Source organism: Simochromis diagramma, unplaced genomic scaffold (assembly GCF_900408965.1).
Source record: "Simochromis diagramma unplaced genomic scaffold, fSimDia1.1 OVJJ01000304.1, whole genome shotgun sequence".
NCBI lineage: Eukaryota > Metazoa > Chordata > Actinopteri > Cichliformes > Cichlidae > Simochromis > Simochromis diagramma.
In genome coordinates this window covers 16,213,639-16,230,585 of record NW_024387030.1, presented here as the reverse complement: position 1 = coordinate 16,230,585, position 16,947 = coordinate 16,213,639, and the positions used below count along the sequence as shown (strand labels likewise).

Below are 16,947 nucleotides of genomic sequence, written 5' to 3'. Positions count from 1 at the left end.
ACCTTAAAGGCCGGTCCGTGAAAATATTGTCGGGCATAAACCGGTCCGTGGCGCAAAAAAGGTTGGAGACCGCTGGTCTACAGTACATGTAGAGTTTATGGAAAAACAAAAACAAAGCAACGACAATGAGCTACTTTCAAAGTGCAAAGAGAGCAGGTTGGACATGTGAAAGACCTGATGCCATTATGTTACAGCCATCCATGCTTCTGTACCAGACGGAATCTCACTGAGATAAGAATAAGAGCTCCAACTTCTTAAGGACTTTCTCTGTGTTTATATAAAAGTGCAGGCACTATAAGAAATGATAATGAAACATCTTCAAGTAAGATCAGTTTTAATGCTGTCCCTCTTTCGACATTTGGTTCCGTTTGGAGCCTGCTTTACCTTACGACAAGGTCCTCAGGATATCATTTAGACTTTTATGGACATTGGCAGGCTGGGAGGCGGCACACTCGCTCAGGCTTGGCCCCATCTGGGCATAAAGGGCTTGGCACAGGTTGGCGGTAGCACCCCTTACGCTGCCGCCCCGGCCATGAATGGTGCCGCTGTGGGTAGAGGTGCCCAAGAGGTGCCAGAGCAAGGGCAGCACTTTCTGCTCTACCATCTGGGGCTTACGAGGATAGAGCTCTGTCACAAGATCTAAATATAGAAGATGAGAAGCAATACACTGCATTTAGATACATCAAAGCAGAAGCTGATTACAGTGCCGAAACTAGGACACCAGACATACCTGCGACCTTTTCGATAAGGTTCACCTTTGCCTTCCCGCTTAAAAACTGAGCCTTGGCGCAAAAAGGCTGAAGGAGAAGTATGTTGTCTGTAGCAGGCAAAAAAATGAAAGTCAAATTAGAGCAATTTTTTTTAACCAAAACTTTCTCCTCTATTTTAATGCTCAAAGTAAGTACCTATATTTAAGATGAGTGCATTAATAGCTCCAATAGCAGCAGAGCAGATGGCATTGCTCTTTGAGTTGAGGTGATTGTCCACGATTGCTGGGACCAGGATGTTGACCACTTGGGACAGCTTGTCCTTTAACAAGTGGATGATTTTCTGTAAAGACTCCAGGGCATACAAGTTGACCTTGCTGTTGGACTCCTGCAGCCTGGCTCTGAAGGCATCAAACACCTAGAATTAGGGAGATCAGAAAGTGAAGGATAAACACTTTGTGGTCTTTTCATTATAATGACAATGTACATAAAGACATACTAAATGGATTTGGAGAAAGAAAAATGAAAACACTAACCGGGAATATACTGTTGATAACCATGTTTGGGTTGTTTTGGCAGTCAGCCACTAGCTGGTCGATGCCTTTGATCCTCTCTCTGAAGTCCTTTGAAGCCAGCAGATCCGAGATCTGCTTGATGTACTCAGTCTTGTCTGCAAAACTCTGTGTCTGAGATCTACAGCTGTAATGGCTGTGAGACTCCCTGTATATAAAATGCATCACAATTCACGTGTTTTCCATATGTATTACACATTTGTGAAAAATAAATTTGCCTTAATGGGCTACTCTGGAGCATTGGTTGATATCCACACCCACCTGTTGGTCTGGTTGAGTGGCTCTCTGTTGAGCGATGAGGCTCTGACTGTACCGCTGCCCGGGAGGGAACGTCTGCCTCGGGCTGACTGAGTATCTTGAGGCATCTCGCCAAGACCCTAACCCCCCCCAACAATCTCAGAGTTAGATGCCTATATTTAACTTCCAGCCAAAATACCAATTTTCCTGTAAACATAAAGGCAAAGGTACCGTACCTTTGTCTTTAGAGTGAAGACGGTGTCTCTGACAGTCTGCAGGTCTTTCGTAGGGATGTATTTCTCCAGGATCTTTTCGAATTCTGGGTGGGAAGACAGGGACAGCAGCATTCGACGGCCAAAGTACCTTTGAGGGGAGAAGGTGTAATATTATCTCATTTGTTAAAGTGGCACTTTGGATTTGCAGTCCAAAAGCAACGGAAAAGCATTTCTAAACATATTTTAATGAAATGCAAGGTAATTACAGTACAGTGACACCAAAACAAATAGTGTCAACAATAACAAAATCAATTCCAGCAAAACCAAAAGTAGATTTGGATTGTACTATATCCTTTTGATGGTCTAAAGCAGGGGTGTCAAACTCAAATACACAGTGGGCAAAATTCAAAACTGGAACAAAGTCGCGGGCTAACGTTAATATTTATTGAAATATATTTATTCCTCCAGATACAAGAATGAATCTTTTCTTATGGACACGTTTTGCTGAAAAACTGAATATGGAACAAGCAAAGCTTAATACTAAACAATATATATATTAGCTGTATAATACCAGTAGGCCAGCTCTAATAGTAATTTGGTATGGCTTCGCGGGCCAAATGTAATTAGGCTGCGGGCCAAATTTGGCACCTATGGTCTAAAGACTTTTAAAATGTCTCAAATTTGACATTTTCCTCCCACTGTTATCTGTTATTGCTGAATGCTTTTTATTGGCAATGCATAAAAATATAATCTCACCATTCAAGCAAATATGAATAAGTTGTAAAGAAGTTAAAACACAAAAATTCAATGAATTAATATGAAAGTTTTTTTTTTTTTTTTACATACCTAACTTCTTGTGAGGAGTCTTGTGCGAGTTTGACCACGGCAGGTAAAATTCTGTCAGTGAGATCTTTAGCCCCAGAAAGGAGACGTGCAGCACCAACCTTCTCAACCAAATTAGCCAGATGTTGAGCCATACATTTCCTCACCACTGCATTAAGGTGACTATCAGCAGAGGAGGAAATCAATTCAGCAATCAAAGCTTAAATTATGTAGTGATCCAAACAGAGAAGAAGCAAACAAACAACAAAGAGCTGTTCTGTGTGTAATCTAACCTGAGTCCTCCAGTAAGTAAAGCATTGATGCTTCGAGTAGGGGTGCAGTGCTGCACCATGCAATCCAGTGCTGCATCTACATCCTGCCTAATGAAGGCATTACTCTCCCCAGCCTTCTGCAGTAAAGCTTTAACTGTCCCCTCTAGCTCCTGGTCCATCGCTCGCTGAAGGTGTGTGTACAGGTCACCCATGGTACACACGGCAACCCTGGACACACCCGACCGCAGGTTCTTCACCTAAATAAGATTAACAATATTAGTGCTTAAGGTATAAGAAGAGTAAATGAGCACTGATTACATATTCAAGATATCTATTTGACCAAAAAAAAAATTTCCAATGGGAATTTAGCAAAATGCCAAGCAATTATGGCTGAGACTATATATAATTATGAAGCAAAACTATTAAGACACAGAGAAATTAAATAGAATTGCAAAACTGGAACAGCAGAGTCAAACACCGCCATGCATAGATTCCCAAAATTAAGTGGGATTGTTATTCAAAAAATTATATTACCTCTTGAATGAGAGATAGGCAAACATCATGAAGCCGAGCCTGAAGTGTATCTGAGTGATAGTGTGCAAGAGAGCGCAGGAATGTCAGTCCTTCAATCTTCTTCTCCCTACATTCGAAAATAACAACGCACAAAGGGTAATAATTTTACTCTGTGGTCCACATTCAAAGAGATGCTTAAGGATGATGGATTGATTATTTCTCACCAGTCTTCAGAGTTCAGCAGATTGAAGCTTTGCACCAGCGCCAGCTCAGGTTTGGAAAACGGACACAGCTCTGCAGGATCTGAGAGATTTTTCCTGTGCCCCAAACTGCCAGGGGACAGCTCATCTAAATGGCCCATTAAACACCACACAACACACAGATTCAGTCTCATGTTACATCTCAATCAGGCTGAAAACAAGCACTCTGTGTGTGTGTGTGTGTGTGTGTGTGTGTGTGTGTGTGTGTGTGTGTGTGTGTGTGTGTGTGTGTGTGTGTGTGTGTGTGTGGCGGTGCATTAACAGCAGGTTGTCAAAACAAAGTATTGAAGCACATTACCCAGAGCAAACATCTTATTCACCCATTCTCTGATGGTCCCAGAGGTTTAATTAATTAATGTTCCAACATTTTCTATAAACAAAGGCCTGTTATAGCAATGGTTTGTATCATTATAATGTTACTGAGTATTGTTAAACAGGGACAATAACTTTCTGTGTGCAACAAAGATTATGCAGCATGTAGTAAAAGGTTTTTAAGATCAACTCACCTGAACTGTGGGACAGTGAAGGACGGGTTCTGCTCAAGCTAGGTGCCCTCCTAAGACGGGACACATTTTTAGGGTTGGGTGGAACTGTAGGGGGGCTGGGCTGGTGGGGTGGAGTGAAGCACTTAATTGGGCTTTGGGGTCCTTGGGGAGTGTCAGGACTGGTGACAAGAGACTCATCAGAGACAGGGTCTGCTTTAGATGTCACTGTGCTGCCGTTCATATGCAGATCTGCAACAGAGAAGAATAACGTTTGAATCACCAGACACAAAAATTTGAACTTTTTACACATGCAAAATATAACATAACAAATCTGTTAAAGTGACAGGCTTCTGTAATTCAGGTACACAGGAAACTTACCACCTACATTAGTGGTTGAAAGCAGCACTGCTGAGCAAAAGGCTTTTTTTCCCTTTATTATTAAAAACATCTAAACTAGTTAAGTGTGTCCCTCGTGTGAGAGAACAAGTAGTACCCCTCGTACACTAGCTTTGAGAGAGCTCTCTCTTCTGGACTGAGAATAAAAGGAATCCTGGGAAAACTTCTTAATGTCATTTAAAAAACAAAACAACAACAACAATGGCACTAGTGAGTTAAAAGTGCTACATGCATGTTAGGGTTTTTAGTTCTTTTCCCAATTTGTGCGTTAAAGTAATAATATCATTATTGTGATTCATACTGTGACAGCTCTATAGATAACTCACACTTTCAACAAAACACTTTGTTGTGCACATGCCTGGGCTTCTGCATGCTATGAAATTTGTGTGTGTGTGTGTGTGCACGCAAGCGTGTGTGGCCTCCACAATGATCTGTCATCATCCAATGTGAGAAAACAGAAGATGCTGGTTTAAATTAGAGCTAACTGTGAGTGGGCACTTGAAGACACTCATTTATCATCACAATAATTTTTCCCCACCAGGAGTTTTTGATGGAGAAACTCTGCTGTGTGTGGGCAGGAAACAATGAAGAGTGGAAGAGAGGCAAGTGAGACATTTTGCACTTGTAAAAACAGACTGCACGAGTCTTTACTGCAGGTCTAAGGTAAAACAGTACAGTTGGCAAACTTTATGAGTCAACGATGTTTTAGCTCGTTAACTGACATCCGTCCACTTTAATTATGTTGTTTTATGTCAATGTTTAAAGATCTCTTTATGTTGGTAATAAGAAATTCCCGGTGTGTGTTTCTCTCTCATGCATGCTCCACTGAGCTTTGTGTGGTTGAGCCACACATTTTGCATTACGTTGGGTGGATACCTCCGCCCTAACAGCTGCACATTAACCTTCTCTGCTCCCCTTGCCCTGTTGGGGATGCGCCATCAGTCATCTGAAATCCCACAGGGGGATGTGATAGGATGATCCCTAACCCTGACTGTGGAGCAAATCAACACTAATACATGCTGTTTACTCTTTAGGCCATTGTGCAAAACAGTTATGTTGTTTTGTGAGTTCAGTATGCCCAAGGGTGCAGCGGACACAAAGCTGACGTGTATAGATTAATAAAGAAAAGTGCTATATGAGATAGTTATAAAATACTTAAAGCTATCTGCAAAAATGGATTTTTTTTTAACCAGAACATTTATTTTGAAGAAATTAAAGGTTAAAATTAAATTTATCTTCTGTCACAAAAATGCATCACATTTGTTAAATACAAAATAAAAGGCATTTATGATGAGATTAGAGATTTATAAGTTTCAAAAACTTTCTCTTGCCTTTAATGACTAATGCTCCATTTTCCTCTGTTGGTGAATCAGACAGCATCTTCCTGACACGGTGGCGAATCTGATCTGTTGAATACTGCCCTTGACTTATCGGGCCATCTTGTTGATCCAGCCTGTTCTTATCCCGGCCAAACCTTGCATTTTTTATCCTCTCCTGCACAACCAGAAAACAAAACAAAAGCACACACAGAGTCAGATTCTGCTAACCGGAAGCTTCACATTATGAACTACGGAGCTGTGTCAATACCAAGTTTTCACTACATATGGTTGATTCTGATATTATAATTTTTTTTTATTTTTTTTATATACAATATAGATATATAGTTTTTTGTTTAATTTGAAATTAACATTTTAACTTAAAATGTGTTTTGTCTCTCTTCTGACAATTAAGCAGAGAGTCAAAACACACACGCACAAAAAACATCGACATTATCAGAATAAGAATACTTTATTAATCCCAAAGTAAATGATGCCATATGTTATATTGTATATTCAATATAAACATGGCATCAGTATTTACTATTTAAACATCACAGTAATAGATAGCAACACTCTTCATCCACCGCTGAACAGAGTGTGACTAACCTTAACCTCTTCTGGACGTGGGATGATATCACTGTCTTGGTGACTGCCAGACACAGCGTTGCTGTGGATGCCCACTGAGGGATCAGTGGGGGGTTTGAACGATAAAAAACCCTGCTCAAGTGGCAAGAGAACTCCTGGATGGCTGGAGGACACTGCAGTGCCAAGCATGCCTAATAAGCATGAGGGAATAAGATGACTAATCTTTTAGCGGTTTAACTGTGATCATGCAGGAACAAGCAAGTTTATATTTATAAGCTTTATTTAAAAATACATCCAGAAAGCAGCTGTAATTTATAGCTAGTTGAAAATGTGTAGTTTAAAAAAATGGATGGGAGAAATAAAAGATATGTTGTTGAGTCCTTTATTTAAAAAAACAAACAAACAAAAAAAAACAAACCAAGAGCAGCACTGAGCTACATCAGCTTAGTAACACAGCAAAAGCCTGGACAATCAAATGATAACTTGTATCCTTTACAGATCTGAAACTTACCTCTGCCAACTACTCCTTCAGACATGTCTGTGCCTGGTGATTTCCTACTGCTGCTGTGACTATGGGATCCTGAACATCAAAAGAGATAAATAATGAGATTTAATTATTTAAGCACACAAAATGCTATTAGAAGGTATATCCAATATAGCACTCTGTTCTCATCGATGCTAGCTGACCTTTGGGATGCTTCTGAGCTTTTAAAGATTCGTGAAAAGCTGGTCTGACCAATGGAGGGGATGGTACCGTTTTCTCTTCGTCAGTTTTGATTATGCCATTGGAGTACGTAACTCTCTGCCCAACCACACCCACCTCAGATGAGAATTCATCTCCCTGGGACAACACTTGGGAAAAAACAGAAAACAAAAATGTAAATAAATAAAATAAAATAAAAAAGACACATGGCAATGCAACAACTGGGAAAAACCTTTCTCTCCTTTTCTACCTTGAAGGCTGCTGAAGTCCGAGGACACAGAAGACCTCAGTTTTGCAGAAGGCACTCTTGCAATGCGAGGTTTCATTCCTGCAGAGGCAGAGTTTCCAGGGCTGGTGACAGTTGTGACAAGTGAGAAGTGATCATGAGAAACTGCCTACCATTCAACACATCATCAGAGAACACCTAAAGACTAAAAAGTCAGAGCTTCTTAAAACTGTCAACATGATTAAACACAACAGGCAACATATCCTATATCCCAACACAAGGTCATCTTTATTAATAAACAAACATCTCCCTGTAACATTTAATATAAAAGATCACTTCATAAGCACATCTTACCGGTTACTTTTTTGTCTCTGGATTTCACTCTATAACTAATGGCTTTTTTGTTGTATTTGCTCTATTTTCCGTTGTAAATTTAAAAAATGAAGTAAAATACATTTTTTAAATTAATTCTGCTCCCTTGTTGGTATTTTGATTATAGCAGAAGGGTTCACCAAGAATAAGTATGTGGCTAACAGTTAAAACCGATGCTTCAAATATACTTCCCACTTTATACCCCTGTCCCACTGTCTTTTTTTTTTTAATTATGTATGTATTTGCAGTATATGGAGGTGTCTTTTATCTTGTGTATTAACATAATTTCAGACCAACACAGTCAAACTACATGAAAATGTGAGGCAACATCATAAGCAATACACGCCAAATGCAGAAAATCTGGATATTTTACCTTTTCATGCCATTAAAGCTGGAGTTTGCAACTGAGCTCAGACTAGAAAGTCCACTTTCACTAGTCGAGCTGGTAAGCACTGGAGAAGTGTTTGACAGCGAGTCTAGACCCAAGTCCACCTTCACAGCTGAGTCAGGACTGTCTGGATCTGGACTACTAAGGCTCGCTTTGGCCCGCTTCTTGGCAGCGCTGTTGCGTAGTGAGCGCAGGGAGTTGAGCATCTGTGGACAAGTTACAAAGCTAATAGGAACTCATAGAGGCTTCTTGATGGCCCTTCTTGATGGCTGATTATAAACAACATCCAGTATATAAAATAGAGAATTGTGCTGACCTCCTGCATGTCCAGAGGATCATCTTCTTGAAGATCATCCACACCACTGAGGCCACCAGGGTCCACATTAAGGGTCTTTTCTAACTGCTGATTCAGAGGGCTTCCTGGGGCATTGGATCTCTGGCCATTAATGGAATGGATGTGCTCTGTTGGAGGGATTACTGGTGAGACGGAGAAGGTACCTCTGGGACTGCTCAGTGCCCGTCTGAATGATGACGTGGAAGAATTCATGAGGGAGGCACAAAGAGGTCTGGGAGAACGTCTGCTAGAGAAGTCATCTAGGACAGGATAGTAACCCGAAAACCCCCCACAAAGGTAAAAAAAAAAAAAAAAAAAAAAAAAGTTTTTGGCATTACAAACAAACACATATGAAATGAAGTCTCTTTTTTCCAACTAGATTACCTTTTGCAGCACTCGCTGTCTCTCTCCAGGGGCTGGTTTCTCGCTGTTGGGGGCTGTTGTCCTTCTTGTTGGGCCAGGTGTTGGACATAGAGAGGGAGGAGTCTGCATGACGGCGGGATGGGGTTGGGGTAAGCATGCCCCCTGGGAGCGTAGCCAGTGGGTAAGAGGGCAGAAGAAAGGAGCTGGATGTAGTAGGGTTTGAGGGGAGGGAAAATGTTCGCTCAACGCTGGGGTTCCTCGAGAGCAGACGTCCTTTGGGTGCCACTGTCAGACATTACATTCACTCATCAGACCCATGAAAAACTGTGTAAGGACACTAAATGGTTAATGCCACTTTAAGTGTACTTTCAAGATTTTACTCAAATTTAATTCAAAATAAATCAATAAAAAGAACTTTAAATGTAAAAATATTTTTGAAATAACTCCATACCAACATCTGGGTCAGAGAAGTTTGTGGTTTTAAAGATATCAGGTTCTAAGTTGAGGCTTCCACTTCTCCTGAGATGTGCAGGAGACTCCCTCCTTCGGGAGCCCTGGGGTTTTCGGGGCTCCGTTGAACCTGGACACAAAGTATATTTCCACATTTTCACTAAAAACAGAAATGCTAAAAAGTAGTTACTAAAATGACAGCAATAAAAAAAAACCCTAATAATGCCTATTATTAAAAGGTTTATCAACAAAGTCCTATAAAGTTTTTTTAAAATTTGAGAATTCGATCCTTTAGCTAAGATGTTTTAGTTTCTGAACAGCTCAGAAAACAAACAAACATGAAAAGTAAGTTAAAAAAAAGGGAATGGAAAAAAGTCACTGATAAATGTGTTTTCCATTCTGCTGGTAAACTCTGGACTGGAGAGTTGCGGCTTGATTCCACTCTCACCTGTGAGCAAAGGTAAGACGCACCAGCTGCCATAGAAACTGCACATTTACAAGGTGACGTTACGCAAGAGTGGAAAGTTTTAGCTAAACACACTATTGACTTGTATTGGGTGTTAAAGAGGTCACTACATTTCAATATTTCAGGCACATGTCCAAACTTGTTACCTTTTTTTAGGATTACCACTAGCATGTCCCTACCTTACAAAAACATGGTGCAGCAGTATTGGAAATGAGTCTAATCTCTTTAATCAACAATAAAGCAAGCCACAATAACTTTGATGCTGCTATTTTTACTGCCCGCGTCCATCCTGAAAATTATCATGCTACCTTTTAACCCGCTGAAGTAAGTTCGATACGTTCCAACCAAGCTTCAGATCAAAATACAGCGCAGGTCCTTCATTCTCTTTCAGTGTCAGTAACTGCTTTTAAACTAAATGAACAGCTGCTGTCGATGCCCCTTTCTGTGGGACTGCTGTACTAATCAATAGCCGTACTAACCAACAGTGAATTAGCATGACATTTTGTTCCAGTCTCTGTTGGGATCTGGCAGAAGTGTTGGTCATGTCGACACGCTTTCATTTTATATAATCTGACTGGTATGCAGTCAGATTATATAAATATATGGATTTTTAAGGGCCCAGTAAACACTGCATTTATGGTGTGCCATTCATTTAGTCAGGGATTTAGTCCTGTTAGCCCAAACTTTCTGCCTATTAGAACTTTAATAAACAGCTACCTTTTGGGAAAATGAACAGTGAACAGTACATGAGCAGTATTGTCTCTACTGGCATGATGTGAGCTGGCATGACACCAATCTGCCAAGCAGCTTGTCAGCGTGCTCATCTCACGGTTTTCGTTGACATGTGGAACAGTAACTCCTTTGACTCAGGATGCTAATCCAATTTAAAGCTGCTCTAAACTGAGTCAAGCTGAAGTTGAACATGACAAGCTGTCAACTGCACTTGTCAACTTATTGTATATGAAATTAATGTGAAAACAAATGTTAAGAGAAGAAAGTTTTGGTACTTACTAAAACTGGGTATGTAGGTTTCTGGCTTCCTGGACAAAGAAAGGGTGTCCCCATTTGACCCCTGTGAAAGAATGTACAATTATTTCTTTAAGTGGTAAAAATTAAGTATAAAAGGTAAAACAAGTGCAGAGCTAGCCCGACGTCCCGGGGCTAGCGATTTTTCCAGTCGGGCTACCAAAATCTATCTCTGCCCTGCCCGTCGGGCTATTGTAGGAAGGAAAAATATATGTCAATGCTTTTGCATTCTTTCAGAAATGTAGCTGGGTAATTATGTCATTGGCATCGGTGAGCCACTGTCAATATGTGACATATTGAAGTCGCGTTTGAATTTGCGCTTGTTTTTTTGCTTTCACTTTGCAATCACGCAAACTGTGTATAGAGAGCGACAGCACTGATTGGTGAGTGATGATAATTTGCGCACCAATTCCTCTGACATCGTCTTATCAATCGTTAGCTTACTATGCAAACATGACAAGTGAAATCTCCCGCAGCAAGCTTAAACATATGAGAGGTTGATCGCGCAGAGAATCGCTGACCGTTATGTCAGGTCAGGGTGAAGAAGTGACAGCCAAAGAAAAGCTTACCACAAAACGGAAAAGTTATGACAAATCAGACTATAAGGCAAAAAGAAAGTGCAGCTTTATGGTTTCATGGACAAAAGAATTTCTGTGGCTGCAATATGACGAGCTATATAACCGGGGCTGCACATAAGTGGTCCGCAGGTGCGCATTGGCTGTCAAAAAAACCCCCCAAAAAACGCGCACAAGATATGAAGTTGCAACGCGTGTTTGCATACATAAGATTTTCTGGAGGAGGACAGACATTTGTTTAAAACTCTTAAAGATGTCGAAGAAGCTCCTTTAAGCAATTACTTTGGTGTTCCTCCACCTCCAAACAAATGTCAGAAGGAGTCCGAACCACAAAAGAAGCTCGGAAAAGTGGTTGCAGGAGGTGAGCTGGCTTCAAACAAATGATGAACGCACAGAGATGTGGTGCGGAATGTGCCGTGAAAATCCCACTCTAGTGGACAAAAACAGTGCTTTTTATATGGACGCAAACGCGCGTTGCAACTTCTTATCTGGTGCGCGTCTTTTATTTTGACAGCGAATGCGCACATGCGGACCACTTATGTGCACCCGTGTAAATAACATAATGTTCTGCCGGGTGTGTTGTTGGTTTTCTCTCGATTTCTGAGTCGACAAGCGCCTTTGTTACTGGGACCAGTCATTTTAAGAAAGGCCCCCATTAGAACCCATGAGAAATGCAAGAAACGCATTATTGCTCAGTCTGCAATATCTTTCCCAGAACAAACACCAATTGCAAATAACATACTAAAAATAAACCTGAGAAATCTGTTTAGAACAGCTACTATGTTGCAAAGAGTGAACTACCACTGGCAAAATTTAGCAGTCTTTGCAAACTTCAAAAAGCAAATGGCCTCGATCTTGGTTCCACTTGTCTCTTACCCGTGACTTCAGCGGAAATTTCAAATTCAGGATCTGACAGACTGATTCATGTCCTACACAGTTCTTACAAGTTCATAGAAATGTCTGTTCAATTAGAACCAAGTATTTGAGTTGATGATTGTAATTTTTATACAATGTTGTAAATTGTTTTTCAACAATTTTTTGATTAATGTTTTGTTTCCTTTACAATATTATACTTTAATGTATAATATTGTAAAGGAAACAAAACAGGAAACAAAACATCAATCAAAAAATTGCTCTCTTTTTTATTCGGGCTACTTACATTTATTTTGGGCTACCAAAAACTGAAGAGTCCCTGCCCGAAGGGCTACCAGGGATTTTGAAATTTTGAGAGCCCTGAAGTGTCATAAAAACAAGTGCTGCTGTCTGATAATCATCTCTGGGGTTTCAACAGGGAAGCATTCACAGTTCAGCACATCTTTTTTCAGCCACAGTTGACAGTTCTAGCAATTCTAGGCCAATTATGAGACTCGCACATACTCTGCCACTTCACATTGTGCTTTTCCTTGTGTGAAATTGAAAAATAACTCCATCAAAAACACAGAAACACACTAGATCACTAAATGCTTTCCTCCTGCAGAGAAAAGCATTTAGTGATGTCCATAGGTTCCAAGCTTTGAGCAGACACTGACATGCTAAACCTTTTATAACTATAGTCTGTCCAGTTATTTCTGAGCCTGCTAAAATGACTGTGGAAAAAAATGTTTGTAATTCCTAAAGGATGAAGTCTACACTGCCAACTTGATTGCTTCATTTCAAATACACTGTGGTGGGTTGGAGAGGGAAAAAAATTACAAAAATGATGAACCTTGTCCAAAGGCTAACTATAACGGGGACCTCAATGTAATGTCATTCACTCAACAAAGGGACGCAGGAGATATTTAGTCAGCTGGAAACATCTGGCTTACGGTCTTTCTGCTACTCTAAAGTTTAATTTGGTGTATGATGTCCACTGTTCACATTTAAGTTTTAAGGTCACAATGCAACCTTAGAAAGATGAATAAAGACTACTTTGTTTTTTTGTGTGTGTTTTTTGTATTTCAACCACTCAGATAAAACAGTGAGGCTGAAATTAGTTCCGCTGCCTATAATCTGATCAGCACTCATAGCAGAGCACTTGGCATGATTGCAATCAACAGTGGAGCAGTCAATAGGCCATGTTTTGCAAGCATAACTCTGTGTTATTACCAATTATGTTTCACGGTCACTTCAGTAACTGTGCTATCTGGTAATGGGGTTGCTGGGAAACAGACACTGCTGTAAACGCAAGGTTTCTCGAATACAGGCTCTGAGCTGGATATTAGTTCCCAGAACAAAACACAGTCAATTGATAACTAATTTTAGAAAAAGCCAGGGGATTATTAAAATAAAGCTGGTAATGGCTTAATAAGTTCTTGTAGTTTGTTAGGTTACAAATGACATGTTCTCCTTTCCTTCCTTCAAACAGGTTGAGAGCTACTGTCGCAAGACTTGTACTTGAAACTGGGCGCTCATCCTTGCAGCAATGGTGTCACTATGCAGGAAAAATGAGTCATCTACTGTATTTCCTACAGGAATAGTACCAGTGAGAGTCTATCCATTTATCCCTGGTTATAAAGAACTATGAGCCAAATTAATTCACCGATCTTAGTCTATTTTCATACTCCAAGTCTTGGAAAACATTATTTTTTTCAAAAAGCAAAAAAAAAAAGGGGGTGTTAAGGCAGTTCTAAAAAAAGACGTGTGCAAGGATGTATTAACAAAAACTTACAAAATGACACACAGAAGCAAAACCCTTTCCTCTGCTGCTCTTTATCACATACTGCATCATGAGAGCTATATCTATATTTAGGCTTTGTCCTCAAAACTGTCTCTGAAGAAAAAGCCACCTCTAAAATGTCTTATAAATCTTTGGAAGGCTGCCTCTAGTTATCACTCATCTCACTAAAAAAATACTGGTTTCTGATAATGCAAACATTTATATTATCTGCAAGCTAAGCATGAGTAAAATAAGACAGACAACAAGGGCAAAAATAACCACTCCTTTCATGTAGTGACTGCAGTTACTGGCTCATTGAGGGAGAAATCAACATGAACTGCTTTGATACTGATATACTTGGTAGTTTAAAGGAAAACAATTAAAAATATTCCTTTGTTTAGGCAGTCAACAGATGAGCAATCATGCCCTAATGTGCAAAACTGAAATTTATTCATTAATATGAGTCAAAATCATCTGTTATTGGGGAAAATTAACTGGCGATAAACCAGATAATTCCTTCTGAACTATGTCTTATTTTGACATGGTAAGAGAGAAAAAGCAAACAGGTATTTAAAAACAGATGCTAAATCATTGCAAGTTATCCAAATGGAATAATTATCATAAAAGATTATTGAGATCATCCCCAGTGTTGATGAGCTCCACCTGTTCAGTGCACTTTCCGTTGGGTGTACTGCATTGCTGTTGGTCATTCTCAGTGGACGAGAAGCTCGACATCTCCCAGGGTAGTTTGTTCTTTCCTTTGCCCGCGCTGACAATCCTCCTTTGAAGTGGAAGGTCATCGGTGAGGGAGCCTAAGCTGCCATAGCCATATAATCTGTCACAGTCTGGTTCTGTTCTGTGGCTCCTGGCACTACTTATCCGCCCTCCATTCAACACCCAGTCTAAATCAGCTCCAGAACCATACTGTGGTGAGCACCGCTGGCCTGATTTGGGCACCACCAAGCCGTACTCCACTATACCTTCCGAGGAGAGTTTTGGAAGTATGTGCCTTGCTCGTCTTGCCTGTACAGCTGCCATCAGACCTTCTGCATCCTCATTCAGTTCAACCATGTCAACAGCTTCCATGAGAGACGGCTTTCTCCGTGCATCAAGGCAATGGTCAAAAACAGCAAACAGCTCGAGGGCGGCGTGTCGGACCCTCCTTTTGCTGTCTGCCAGGTATGGCGCAACCTCAAAGCAAAGCTTGGGGATGCTGAAATCTTTCCTAGGATGAGTGAGCATAGCTGCCATAATGATGTTAAGGACATCTTCCCGAACCCTGGAATTCTTGTGTTTCAAGTGGCCAATTACAAGATCCAATACTTGCTGGGGTGGAATAGTTTTCATCAGCTGTCGAAACACATTCAGGTATTCATTCCTGGTGACAGTGCGAGTATCCCCTAAAGCCTTTAGGGCGACTAAGACTATATGTTTGAAATATTTGTCTACAGCTGTATCTAGCTTCCGAATTAACAAGTTTAAAACTTGCAAGGTGCCAGAAAACACCTTAAAATTACTATCATCGAGAAGTCGCGGGAGAAAATTTATAAACGCCTCAATGCCAGCAGAAGGGACTGACTTAATGTCCACTTCTGAGAGGATGTGTTTGAGCTCCTCCACCCCATTTGTGCGATTCTGGTAATTCTTCACATCCAGAAGCTGCTCCTGTAACTCCTGGGTGATCAATCCAGGTATCATTATTGGTACTCTTTTGGTGGATTTGGTCAAATTTTAGAATCAAAGGAAGCAAACACAATCCTGCAAGGACAGTAATGCTCCTCCTCTTTACTTGGTGCGTTCATCCTGAGTGGTTGATGATGGAAAAACCACAGTCCCGTTTGTCAAGCTGTGAATGCAAAATATAGAGAATTAACAGTCAAGAAAGGGCTTAGCGGTTCCTGTAACACCGCATTAAAATATTTAGCAAGGCAGAGCCACATAACGGTGTATGTTTTTAGCGAGAGTCTCCTAGTGCTCCAGATCGATCACCATGATACGGTAGATAAGGGCGAAGGAACACAACCACTTGTGGCTCTTGGAAACGTAGTTACCACAAAAATGGTTACGATAACCTTTACGTTTGTATGTTACATTATTTCTGCTTTTTTAAATAATTAGTTAGGCTTTGGAAGTGTGTCGATTGGAGCTTTAGCCTGTTATTTGCTACAAAGTAATGCCTTCAATTGACTTACAATTAAACGTTGATCACACGTTACCGCATAGCAGCCTAATTAGCGAAGCTACAGAGAATCTTAGCTTACTACAACACCACTGAAATGGTGCTAAGCTAACTCGCTGCTCCGCTATTTTTTTCCGCCGTTGTATGCTCTGTGTGGCTGGGCTAGCAAAGTTAGAAAAACAGCAAGAAAACAGACCTTGCATTTTCTCCCGGTCCTCTTCGGCAACGCTGAGCGACCCTATGTGATATTTCGTCGTCCAAATTTCCATGACATACTGCGGACGCTACAGTTCTCTAAGTGCAGACATTTCCCTGGCTGTTTTAGCTGACGTCTGGAGTGTTGAATGTTTGGAAGCTACAGAGGTATTCACCTCGAGAAGAGCCCCCCTCCCACCCCGTTACTTCACACACCGAAGCTGCAAAATGGCGAATACATGTCGCAAACTAACTGAGTGCTTCCATGGAGACGCGAGCACCAGGCTCCTCCAGGCGGCATCGTCGTCACGGAGCTGCAGCCCAGACTGAGACGTTATAAGGATTCTGAGGTTAAGACTCAAAATAGACAGTGATTATAAATGTGATTATGTGAGCGGGAAAATCAAAGTATTTTACACCTAGTTTTCTTCACTGTATATATTCAGCATGTTGTGGAGTTATGTAACTTCCTGACAAAAGTTTAGTGTCCATATTTATGTAAATAAAATTTAAAAAATTAAACAATATATTATGGCACGAATATAAAGTGCTGCGTTGTGTTACATATAACACACACCCATGTTGGCATAAAATGTAACTCTAAAATAACATTTTAAGTTATTTATCCAGTTATTTTTTGGTCTCTTTGTGG

General features: G+C 40.6%; 1 protein-coding gene across 1 annotated transcript; it reads right to left on the bottom strand.

Moving 5' to 3' along the window:
- Positions 1–19: 19 nt before the first annotated feature.
- LOC120739888 (TOG array regulator of axonemal microtubules protein 1) lies at positions 20–16,578 on the bottom strand. The gene is made up of 23 exons (XM_040041846.1): positions 16,297–16,578; positions 14,585–15,767; positions 10,697–10,757; positions 9,221–9,349; positions 8,791–9,054; positions 8,389–8,684; positions 8,058–8,278; positions 7,319–7,437; positions 7,071–7,235; positions 6,895–6,963; positions 6,405–6,574; positions 5,811–5,973; positions 4,105–4,332; positions 3,563–3,686; positions 3,360–3,465; positions 2,847–3,082; positions 2,578–2,736; positions 1,753–1,879; positions 1,541–1,656; positions 1,244–1,427; positions 906–1,125; positions 731–817; positions 20–639 (listed from the first exon to the last, which is right to left on the bottom strand). The coding sequence occupies exons 2-23, from the start codon at positions 15,617–15,619 to the stop codon at positions 386–388; spliced, it is 4,533 nt and encodes a 1,510-aa protein (XP_039897780.1). The 5' UTR covers positions 15,620–15,767; positions 16,297–16,578; the 3' UTR covers positions 20–385.
- Between the last annotated feature and the right edge of the window lie 369 nt (positions 16,579–16,947).